The sequence below is a fragment of the Lontra canadensis genome, unplaced genomic scaffold (assembly GCF_010015895.1).
Source record: "Lontra canadensis isolate GAN:19392208 unplaced genomic scaffold, GSC_riverotter_1.0 scaffold263, whole genome shotgun sequence".
NCBI lineage: Eukaryota > Metazoa > Chordata > Mammalia > Carnivora > Mustelidae > Lontra > Lontra canadensis.
Genome location: NW_022631257.1, coordinates 259,212 through 271,603, shown reverse-complemented (window position 1 = coordinate 271,603; position 12,392 = coordinate 259,212). Strand labels below are relative to the sequence as shown.

Genomic DNA, 12,392 nt, shown 5'->3' with positions numbered 1-12,392 from the left:
CAACAAGCAGCAAAGCGAAAAAGCCATAGAAACTGGGTGCTGGACACCAGGTACTCATGATACCAGCTCTGGCCTTCCTATATCTGGAATCCACATAGAAGATAAACAGATTTTGTTTTACAAAGGTACTGCAATTTTGGATTCTCCTTTTCTTATAGCTAAACCTAATCATAACTAAATATAGATGGCATCTGGACAAACATCAATTCCACCTACCGTATTTTCTCCACATTATCTCTCATTTCAGTATCTGCCTTCTCATACTTTCTGCTTGGGTCCTGTCCAGTTAAAGATCATCTCAGTCTCTAAGCTATTTGCCTTACTCCATTTCACTTACTTTATGACATTTCAACCTCCTACACTCTGCTTCTCTGTAACCTCCTTCCCAGATTCTTTCCAGGAAGAGGGAGTACCTTCTAACCATGTGACTGCAGGTGATGTCTTCTGTAACTGTGAGAATGCCTATGCAAAATGTTCTCCTTGTGTTAGGGAGGAAAACCAGCCAACATTATTGGGTACCTACCATGGGCCAATCTGTATACTTTTATATATTACTCATTTCATCTTCATAATAACTTTATCATATAGATAATGTTCATCTCTGTTGTACATACAAGAAAATGGAGGTTTGGGAAAATCTAATTAGTTGCCTTAGTTCTCATAACAACTGACTGTCAAATCCAGGATTAGAGCCCCATCTGTCTCCATCTGAAATGAATGATTTTTCCACCATGACTTGCTGCTTTCCAGCATCATGGTTAGTGGCCTGAATTCATAGGATTTTAAAGTTTGTAAAGACCAATGGCCATGTCTTACTGGTGCTGTGCCTTTTCCCTTAGAATCTAGGACAGTTTCTGGGTATACTGGATCTGTAAAATATATATTGTTAAAACAGACTAAGCATGATGCTTGCAAATTCCCCTCTGTTGTGTGGCCATTCAGGCTCAATAATTCAGCAACTGAAGACCACCCTGCTAGGACCCTCAGAGGTTCTCAATGGGGCTCATAATTTGTGCTGAGGAGTTCAGATGCTATAGTAGGAATACAACTATCAGAGAGAACACTCATATGTAGAACAGCTTAGACAACCATAGAGAAATCTGGCTGAGAAGTCAAAAAGAAGCCCAGCTCCTACTTGCAGTCAGCTCCAGTTTCAAGCACAGAAAGGGAGAAGAGCTCAAAATAGTGATGAGAAGATCCATGATAATCCTGAGAGTAGCCCTTTCTAGAATAATGGCAGCTTGCGTGGGCTCCAAAGGCCATCTAACTATGTATGTAAAAGGTAGAATTGTAATGTAGCCAGTCTCTATGCCTGGTGAAACTAAAACAAAATCTGGCATTCGGTTGCTGGGCTCACACGGGCTGGCTTTTGCCACCGATGCTGTACAAGTCTGATGGTGAAGAAACAACAAAGCTGCTAGTCCCATGGTTAGAGACATGGAGCTCACTCTGAGCCTCAGGGCTAAGGGATGGCTTTTCTTCCCTGGCCTGGCCCCTCTTCTTCTTCCCCTTCCTCGTCCGTGTTGAAAGCACACTCTTGGATCTGCCGGTCCAGCTCAGAGAAGCTCCCTTCTAGGTCTGAGCTGCCGTCTGTACTGTAATCAATTTCCTCCATGCAGGGGGGCTCATCATCCGGTTCTGAGGTCACACTGCTGCTGCTGCTACGTCTGCCGTGGGTTTCCAGGAAACGGGGGAAGAGAGGGAAGGAAGGGAAAGGGATGAAAAATACAGAAGGGAGAGAAACAGAGGGGGGGGGTGGAGAAAGGAGAAGGAAATGAAAAGAGAAGTTACTCAAAGGAAGGAGCAGTTATAGTAGATTGGAAAGGGAGAAGGAAAGTTGTCTTCCCTGAGTCTGCATCTCAACAGCCCCTGCTCCTTTAAACATGTCCCATACACAGTCCCTGTGTCCTCAATCATTGTTTTGAGATGGCAGGGGAAATCACATAAAATCTGTGGGATTCCTTTGTCCTTTGCCAGTAGAGTCTGCATTTCTAAGTCTGATCAGAAGATTTTCAATCAGAAGAGGTGGACAACCTCATGCATTTAAGGTCTTCAAGTTCTTTTTGGCTCAAAGTGAAACATCAGAGAAGGGTGTCACTGTCACTGAGTATTGGAGAATGTCACGTCAACTGTGTCCAGGGAAGGGTGGGGTTGGAATTTGGGTAGCTAAGACCAAAAGCCCTAATGTGTTCCATGGCAACTCACAGCGCTATGACTCATTGCATAGCTCTTGTTCATTATGATGGATGGTTTGTTAGAATTAGACAATTAATCCGGGTTGAAATTAATACAGGAGAGAGTAGGCAGGCAAACAGCATTCTCTTTCTGCGATGTTTGTGCATACCATCATCTTCCTTCTCTGCCGTTTATGTTAGTTTATTTACAAATGGAAGATCAGCAGGGGCTGACCAGCAAGAGGTAGAAGGGTACAGCAGGAATGGACAACAAACCTTGACCACATATTGAGAGCAGGGGATATTTCTTCCCAATGAACTGCATATCTATCTCATTTGCATGAGGTACCTTCTTTCCTGAAGACTTTCTAATCACTCCCTACTTAGGACTTAACCAATTAGGATTAACAGCGTGCTGGGTTTCTACTCTGTGATTTATAGAAGGCAAGCACTTCATAAATCAGCCAGAGCTGTTCATCCGCCTGCCTCGCCATAAACAATGAAAATGGGTAATCAGCAGCATGGTTACATGTTAGCTTGGGAAATGAATCAAAGTCCAGTTTCCTAATTGTCCACCGACTGATAGGAGCAACCTCTATGCTCTCCAGGCCCTCAGAACCCTAAACTGAAGGTCTGGTGGGACACTGCCTTGAATGCAGGGGAAGGGGAAGAAATATGGATTTTGTTCCCACAGTAGCACAGCATGAAATTGTTATCATATTTTACAAGCTGAATTGTAGGTGATAAAGCAGTGAGTAAAGGAAGGTAAGAGCTGCCCGAGTGTAACACGAGCTCAAGTCAGCAAGAACTGATGGCTTGTGACTCAGCCATCACCATACTAGGGACCAAGATGACATGCTGTACAGTGTTAAGAGCCTGAGCTTCAATCCTGGCCATGAGACCTTAGAAAACCCCCAGCCCCACAGGATAGCAAGAATAATACCTTAAGAGCTATTGTGCAGACTAAATGAGAAAGCACACAGATGCTATCTAGCAGAGTGTCTGGCAGAGTAAAGGCCATCAACAAATTTTCATTCCAGTGCTCTACTGTGGATATGGAAGAAGACGGTGAACCGTGGTCTTGAAGAAGGAAAGCACTGAGCTTTGTTGCTTCACACCTGGTTGTAACTATAGCAAAACCATTCAAATTTACACGGCTAATAGCTTCTCTAAAGCATCATTTTTATTATGCCACTTCCAAATTTGGAATTTGCAATGACTTTTCCTTGCTTATTAATGCAGTGTGGGTATTGATGGATGGGATGCTCCCCTATGGGGTCCCGTTGGTGGAAGTCTATAATTAAACACCACAGTCAGTCTTCCCCTAATGAGGGCCTGTCTTTCCTCCACTGTGGAGTCTGTTCCAATCATTTATGGACCTGGACCTTTCCCACCACAGTCAAGTCATCAATTGTTCTGGTTGTGATCACCCAAACATATCAGGCTGCATGTTTTTCCAAGCCTTTATTCAGGTAAAGATTTCTCATCTCTAAAATGATCTTCCAATTCCTCAGCATCCAACCAAGTAAGATACACCATTTTTTAAAAAATCTCATCTTAATTTCCACCAAATGACTATCTTGATAGCTCTATCTCTTTGAAATATTCTCCCTTTAAATTTTGATCTTCACAGATTCACTTAATTTGTTTTGATCCTTAATAACATTTGTGAATAAAGCCCAAGCCTCTGCCTAATTATATATTATTCTACAGGAAGTCTAAATGTGCTAAGAATACAGTAGGCATACAATAAGCAGTTCCCAAATTGAACATATAACAAGTATGTATGTAGAAAAATACATACATACCATTTTGGACCATGTTTGGGGGGAATTACTTTTGTCTTGATTTTTTTCAAAAGTTTTATGTATGAATTAAGCCATAATTATCACATTATTGATTTCAACAAATAGTTTCCTTTGTAATTGATATATATAATATATATTGTATAATATTCAATGTATAATACAGTATTAAACCATATATTATATTTACTTATATAGAGATATTTAAATATGTAGATTTACATTTAAATTATATTTGTAAACATATATTTACATTTATATTTAATTTATATATGTAAAGGCCTAAAAACGTTGAATTACATCTTTCACTTATTTCTCCAAATAAAGTACAATTATTCTTATAACTTAGAAAATCAAATTACATGTTGAGGGACTTCCACTTCTGTATATAGAGAGAAGTACTTCTCTTTTTTCTTCCTCATAAATTATTCTGGATATTTTATATAAAACAAACATAAGAAGATTCTGAAATGTGGATGACATATGGAGGGAAGGAAGCAGATGAGATGAGGTCTTGGGACTAAAGGACAATATGGTGGTGAGCTCCCTGACATTTCTCTTGGCCTCTTATATCCCAGACTTGGAGCTAGACAAGCTGACAACCTGGAAATTCTAACAGGTGTGGACAAAAACAGCCCCAAATGGAGCTCGTTCTCTCTAGCCAAATGGTTAGGAAAGAGGCAGCCTAGCACGAAAGATGAGTTTAAGCTATACTAGCTCTACTCTAGCCAAAAACCACAGAAAAACCAGTGGCCCCAACCTTACCCTACCAAGAGAAGCAGGGAGCCTAGACTTCTACTCTCACTAGACTATAACAAGGTGCTCATAATCCCTTTCTTTCCCCCAACCTAAGGCATCAGAGAAGGTAGGATTGGAAGCTGGAACGTTCATTCCTAGTGTACAGTAGTGAGGTCCCTGACCTCTCAATACCACTGGAGGCCATGGGGGAGCCTGAACTTCCACACACAACTGTTGGTAACAAGACTGACCCCTACTAGTGTCAATGGAGAGCAGCAGCAAGGCACTCCTGCCCCTTGAACTCAGAGTGGTATTAGTGAAGGTCTGGGGTGGGGGGGTGGACCTGAAACTCTGAAACTCTCCCCACTGTCCAGCAGCAACAAAGAACCCTCACACCCAGAGTGTCAGTGTGGCTAAACAGGGAACCTAGACTTTCACCTCCACCTGTCTATAACGGGCCCCTTCTTCTCCTATCTGAGTGGTGTTGGAGGGGACAAGTTCAAACAAAAGATTCAAATAAGATCTTAGTCTCATAGGGTAATACCCAAAATGTCCAGGTTTCATTGTAAAAGTATTCACCACACCAAGAATCAAGGCAACTAACAGATACTAGCATCAACATGACAGAGAAGTTAGAATTATCTAATGAGGATTTTAAAACAAGTATCTTGCAAGTGCTCTACTGAGAATTATGGACACACATAAAAAGAAATAGAATGTCTCAGTAAAGAAATAGAAAATCTCAGCAAAGAAAAAATATATTTTTATATATTATTTATGTATATGGGGTATATATTATTTACATATATATTTTTATATAGAGAGTATAAGGAAAAAACAAATGAAATTTTAGAAATGAGAAGTGTACAATAACAGAAATGTAAAATGTGACAAAGAATAGAAGGTCTTACAGAGAAATGTAAGATATAAAAAAATCAGGTAGAAAGTTGAAAACAAAATAAAAATAAATGAATGAATAAAAAATTCAGCAGCAGCATGGAAGAGACTGTGGAGAGATTCAGTGGATTTGAAAATAGAATAGAAATTACTCAATCTCAACAGAGTGAAAATAGACTAAGCTAATGAGCAGGACATCAAGACTTGTGGCACTATAACAAAAGATCTATCATTCATCCCATCAGAGTCTCAAAAGAAGAAAATCGGAAAAACTTCTCAAAACAATGCTTGAAAACTTTTTGAACTTGGCAAAGACATAAACCTACAAGTACAAGAAGCTGAGCAAACCCCAAAGAGATAAACCTAAAGAAATCCACACCAAGACAGACTGCTGACAATCTTCTGAAAACACATTAAAAATCTTATAAGCAGTGAGAGAGAAACTTCAGGGGAACAACACTCTAGGGAAAACATAACTTGAATGGCAGCAACGTTCTCCTCAGAAACCATATAGGCTAGGAGAAAATGGAGAAAGAACAAATGGAAAAACAACGAATGGAAGGCTTAGCTTTAACATACCAATAACATTAAATGTAAGTTGTCTAAATACACCAATTAACAGAGATTGTCAGAATGGAATAAAAAACATGATCAAATTGTATGCTGTCTATAATTACTCACTGAAAATATAATGAAAAAGGTAGGTAGAAAGTGAAAGGATGGAAAAGATATTCCACTCAAACATTAATCAGGTAAGTTAACCATCAGGTAAAGGAAATGTCCAGGGACATAGAGGTTTATGATGATAAAAATGCCTACACATCAAGAATCGTAGCACTCCTGTATGTGAATGCACCAAACAAAACTGCATAAATATGTGAAGCAAAACCTGATAGAACTGAAAGGAGAATTAAACAAATCTATAAATATAGCTCAAGACTTCAACATTCCTTTCTCAATAGTTGATTAAACAACTAGACAGAAAATCAACGACAACACTATCAACTAACTGAATATAACTGACATTAATAAAATACTTCAGCCCTAAACAACATAATACATATTCGTTTTCAATGTACATGGAATGTACATGTACATGTACATGGAATACATGAGAAAGACCATATGCTCCATCATATATAAAGCTCAATAAATTTAAAAGGAGCAAAACTGTACCGACTGTATTCTCTGACCACAGCGGAATCAAGCCAGAAATCGAAAACGGAAAGACAAAAGGAAAGTTCCCAAGCACTTGGAAAGTAAGTAAATACACTTTTAAATAATTCAGGAGGTCAAATAGGATATTTCAAGGGAAAGGAAAAAAAATACATTTAATTGAATGAAATTGCAAATATAACCTATCAAACTCTGTGGGACACAGATAGAGCCATAGTGGGATGGAGATTTATAGCAGTAAATGCTTACCTTAGAAAAAGTTTAAAACCAAAAATCTAAGGTATTACCTTAAGAAGAAGAAACCTAAGAGCAAAATAAACCCAAAGCAAATAGAAAAAAGGGAAGGAAATAATAAAGAAACAGAAACCAATGTAATTGAAACAGAAAAACAATGGAGAAAAATCAATGAAAAAAAGAGCTGTTTGAAAAAAAAATCTATAAAATTGACTTGCCTCTAACAAGAATAACAAAGAAAAAAAGAAGGAAGGCATTAAATACCACATCAGGAATGAAACAGGACAATCCCTATAGACTCTGCGGGCATTTAGAGGAGAAGGAAATACCACAAAAAACTCTATGCACATAAATTTGACAACTTAGATAGTATGGACCAATTCCTCAAAAAGTATAAACTACAATAATTCATGTAATATGAAATAGAGTGTTTGAATAGTTCTATAACTCTTAAGGAATTTAAATTTATAATTTAAACTCTTGAAGAAGAAATCTCTAGGGTCAGATATTTTCACTGGAGAATTCTGCAACATGATTTAAAAAGGATTAACCAGTTCTACATAATCTTTTCCAGAAAACGAAAACAAATTCCTATTCATTTCATGAGTCAAGTATTACCCTAAGACTAAAACTAGACAAAGACAGTAAGAAGAAGGAAAGAAAACTACTAATATACCCCATGAATATAAATCCTTAATAAACTATTAGCAAATTGAGTTCAGCATTATATAAAAAAGAATTATCCACCCTGACCAAGTTGAGTTACTTCCAGGGATTCAAAACTGGTTCAATATTCAAAAAGCAATCAGCAGAAGCCATATACTAACAGACTAATGAAGAAAAATCACATGATCATATAAATTTATGCAGAAAATGCATTTGACAAAAGTCAACGTCCATAAAAGAGAAAAATCATCAGAAAAGATATTATAAAGAAGGCCTTGATAAAGAACATGTATGAAAACCTACAATTACTATTATACTTAATGGTGAAAGACTGAATGCTTTTACCTGTGATCAGGAAAAAATCAAAGATGTCTACTGTTAAAGTCAACACTCAAAAAACAAATAATCAAGTTTAAAAATGGGCAGAAGACATGAACAGACACTTCTCAAAAGAAGATATACAAATGGCTAACAGACACATGAAAAAATATTCATCATTAGCCATCAGGGAAATTCAAATCAAAAGCACATTGAGATACCTCCTTACACCAGTTAGAATGGCAAAAGTTGACAACAAGTGTTGGACAGACTGTGAAAAAAGAGGAACCCTCTTACACTGTTGGTGGGAATGCAAGCTGGTGTAGCCACTTTGGAAACCAGTGTTGAGATTCCTCAAAAAATTAAAAACTGGCTACCCTTGAGTGGGAAATTGCACTACTGGGTATTTATCCCAAAGATACAGATGTAGTGAAAAGGAGGGCCACATGCACCCCAATGTTCATAGCATCAATGTCCACAATAGCCAAACTGTGGAAGGAGCTGAGATGCCCTTCAGCAAATGAATGTCTAAAGAAGATGTGATCCATATATACAATGGACTATTACTCAGTCACCAGAAAGGATGAATACTCAACTTTTGTATCAACATGGACAGGTCTGGAAGAAATTATGCTATGTGAAATAAATCAAGCAGAGAAAGACAATTATTGTGTGGTTTCACTCATTTGTGCAACATAAACAAAAGTGTGGAGGACATTAGAAGAAGGAAGGGAAAAATGAAGAGGGGGAATTTGGAAGCGGAGACAAATCATGAGAGACAAACTATGAGAGACAAACCATGGACTCTGGGAAGCAAACTGAGGGTTTTAGAGGGGAAGGAGTTGGGGATGGGTTAGCCCAGTGATTGGTGGGTATTAAGGAAGTCACGAATTGCATGGAGCACTGGGTATTATATATAAACAACGAATCATGGAACACTGCATCAAAAACTAATGATGTACTGTATGGTGACTAACATAAAGTTAAAAAAAAATGTATGTCTATTGTCATCACTGCGATTCAGCATAGTATTAGAAGCTCAAGCCAGCACAGTGAGACAGGGAAAGAATATAAAAAGCATATAGATGGGAAAGCAAGAAATAAAACCATCTCTATTTTGGGGATGTACAAAAACAAAAACCAAGTAAACAAAAAAATGACTCCTAGAGCTATAACTGAGGTCCACCAGGTCATAGATAACAAGATCAACATACAAAAATCAATTCTACTTCAGTTAGTAAAAAGGGTAATGTAAACATCACTAAACTTTTATAATCACTAGACAAAAATGAAACACCTAGATGCTAATAGCACAAAAGAGATACCAGCCCAGTATACTAAAAAAATGAAAAAAAGCTGATGACAGAAGTCCAAGAAAATTTAAATAAATGGAGAAAAGTATATGGCCCAGAAGGCTCAACATGGTAAAGCTGGTAATTTTCCCCGAACTGGTATACAACTTTAACAGGACTCATAACAAAATTCCAAAAATACTTTTGTTGATCTGGATGAGGTTATACTAACATTCATGTGGAAAGGCTAAAGAATTACAAATAGCTAAAACACCTTTGAAAACAAAAATTAAGCAGGAGGGAGGGATCCCTCTGCTCAAATTTCATGATGTGTTCTGTATCTACAGTTACCAAGACTGTAGAGTTCTGGCAAAGTGATAGACACATAGGTCAACAAAATTGGACAGAGAACCCAGAAATCTACCTACATAGGTAAGACCAACTGATTTTTAACCAAAAGCAAACTCGACCATGAGGGAAGTTTTTAATTTTATATTTACACAAAGCCAAGAGATTTTACAAAAGAAAGACATTAGCGAACGTGCAAGACTTCAAGAAATATAAAGCAATTTGTTTTCCTCAGGGAGGTGAAGTTGAGGCTGGGGAAGACTTCATGTGAAAAAATCTAAGTGACTCAAAGATGAAACAGAATAAAGATTTCAGAATCAGAAAAGCCATAGTTAGAAAAACGTTGATGAGCATAGAACCATGTTAAATAAGTAAGGCTAATCTGGAGGTGACGTTTAGAGAATAGAATATAAAGTTACAAACTTTGTCAATGTGAAAATAATGTTGTAACTGATACAAATAACGTATGAGTCGAAAGGAAATGCAAATTGGAATCGTTTGATCATTTACCACACGAGTCAATAGATAACATAATTAGTTCAAAAATAATGTTAACAATGTAATAATTTGAAAATTTAATTGCGGAAAGGGGAAAGAACTTGACAAACTAAAGAAAACATGGATGATACAGAAGATTCAGGGCCCAAAAATTGCACTGTGAGTATAACCAGCGCGATTCCATTTGGCAAAATCCTAAGGTCTGCCTCAGAAACCAGCATGAAACTACCATGGAGGTATTCTTCCAAATCCCAGGGTGGAGGTGAAGGATACGGCTTGTTGAAGGTACACCCACAAAAACAAGTTATGGATTAGGTGAGGAAATTACTCAGACATCCACACACCTGAAACAATATGACAATCTGGAAGACAGAATAGAATAAGGACATTTAAAATGATCAGGGGATTAGAATAAATTCCAGAAACATGAAAGAATAAGATGCTTTTGAAGAAAAAATAGGAGAATTTAGAAATTGAACAGATTCCTCTGGAAGAAAAAAAGATGCAATTATAAGATCAATGGGCAGTTTGACAGCACAAAAGACACAGTTAAACAGAATCCATAAATAAGAAGATAGAGGTATATAGGGGGTTGTAGGTTAAATTGGTAACGGGCAATCTTCAAAAAGATAATAGTGGGAAGTGGTAAGTTCTCAAATTGAAGAAATACTCTGGGGGACGCCTGGATGGTTCAGTCAAGTCACGAACTCAGGGTCCTGGGATCTAGCCCCACATTGGGCTCCCTGCTCAGTGGGGAGCCTGCTTCTCCCTCTGTCTGCTGCTCCCCCTGCTTGTGCGCTCTCTCTCTCTCTCTCTCTGACAAATAAATAAATAAAATCTTAAAAAAAAGTACTCTGGAAGCCAGGAAAATTTAGGCAACAAAACAAAGTCCTGATATGATTATACATATCAGGATGAATATTAATTTAAAACAAAGGGTGAATCAGAGAAACTAGGAAAGAAAAAACAGATTATCCTTAAATGAATGACATTTAGAGCAACAGATTTCCCATTAAAACACAAACAAACATATAAATAGGGGGAACCAGGTAAAGGGAACACTGTATCTTGGCAACTTTCTTATAAACCTAAAGCCAAAAAAAAAAAAAAAAACCAAAACTAAAAAACCTAAAATTCTAAAAAGTTAATATTTAGAAGCTTGAAAAGCAATAGAAACATTACACATAGCCAGAAAAACAAAACAAAACAAAAACAATGAATGAATGTCTTGGAAATGCTGAGGAAAAACAAACCCCAAGTTGCAATTACATACTGAAACAAACAAACATGACTTTATTTTTTGTGAAAGAGGAAAAAATACACTTTCCCACACATGGACTATCACTGAAAAAACCGCTATCGTGTATACTTCTATAAGAAGGAAACTGACCTCAGAAAGAAGAGATAAGATCTCGAGAAATAATTTTGTAGAAAAAAAACTGCTAAACATGGGATACTAGGAAAAATATACTCCTACAGTATATTGCACTTGGTTGGTTGCACTTGGATAGTCAGACTAGAGTAACTTAAAATAATCAGTCACCAACAGAGTGTGGGCAGATGTGATGTTTGACACTTTCCAGCCTGGCCTTGGGGTGCCCTGAGCAAGCAATCCTTCATGATTCTATGTGTTCTAATATTATAGTATATATACACATGCCATAAAGTAATTTTAGTGAGAAAAAATGATACTAAAATGATTTTAATACAAAAGATAAAAGAAAATATATCACGAAGTCTGTCACTGTCCTCCCCTTGGGGGAGGAGGGGCAATGTAAAGAAAAAAATGGGAAAGAAACTACATCAAAAACTAATGATATACTACTATATGCTGGCTAATGGAATTTAAATAAAAACATAAATTTTTAAAAAAGTAAAGAGAAAAAGAGGGAAGGAAGGAGGGAAGGAAGGAACAAGGAAGGAAAGGAGGGAGCCAAAGAGGGAGGGGGGGCAAAGGGTGGAAAAGAGAGGGATAGGGAAGATAAGCTGTTGGTGGCAGGTGTCCCTGGCAAGGTCCTGCCACCACGCCACCCATTATCTTATTTCCTTTGAACAGAATTGCTCACATCTAGTAAAATGCAATGAAATTGTCCTTGACACTCCTGACTATCTAGCCCATCTTGAGGGCAAAGCTTGCATCCCGCCTCTCCTTTGAAATCCTGGCCAAGAACAGTGGCCTCTCTCCTTTCTTTCACTGGTTCAAGCACATAGTGGGTCCACTGTCTGCAGCACATGCTACTGTCTTA

At 37.7% G+C, this 12,392-nt stretch overlaps 1 protein-coding gene across 1 annotated transcript in view; it reads right to left on the bottom strand.

The window, feature by feature from the left end:
- Positions 1-998: 998 nt before the first annotated feature.
- Positions 999-12,392, bottom strand: part of LOC116862574 (cytosolic carboxypeptidase 4-like) — a 209,855-nt gene continuing 198,461 nt past the window's right edge. Inside the window, exon 2 of the mRNA XM_032849933.1 lies at positions 999-1,667. Within this exon, the coding sequence (XP_032705824.1) occupies positions 1,463-1,667 (205 nt within the window). The 3' untranslated portion in view covers positions 999-1,462. The remainder of the gene's footprint in view (positions 1,668-12,392) is intronic.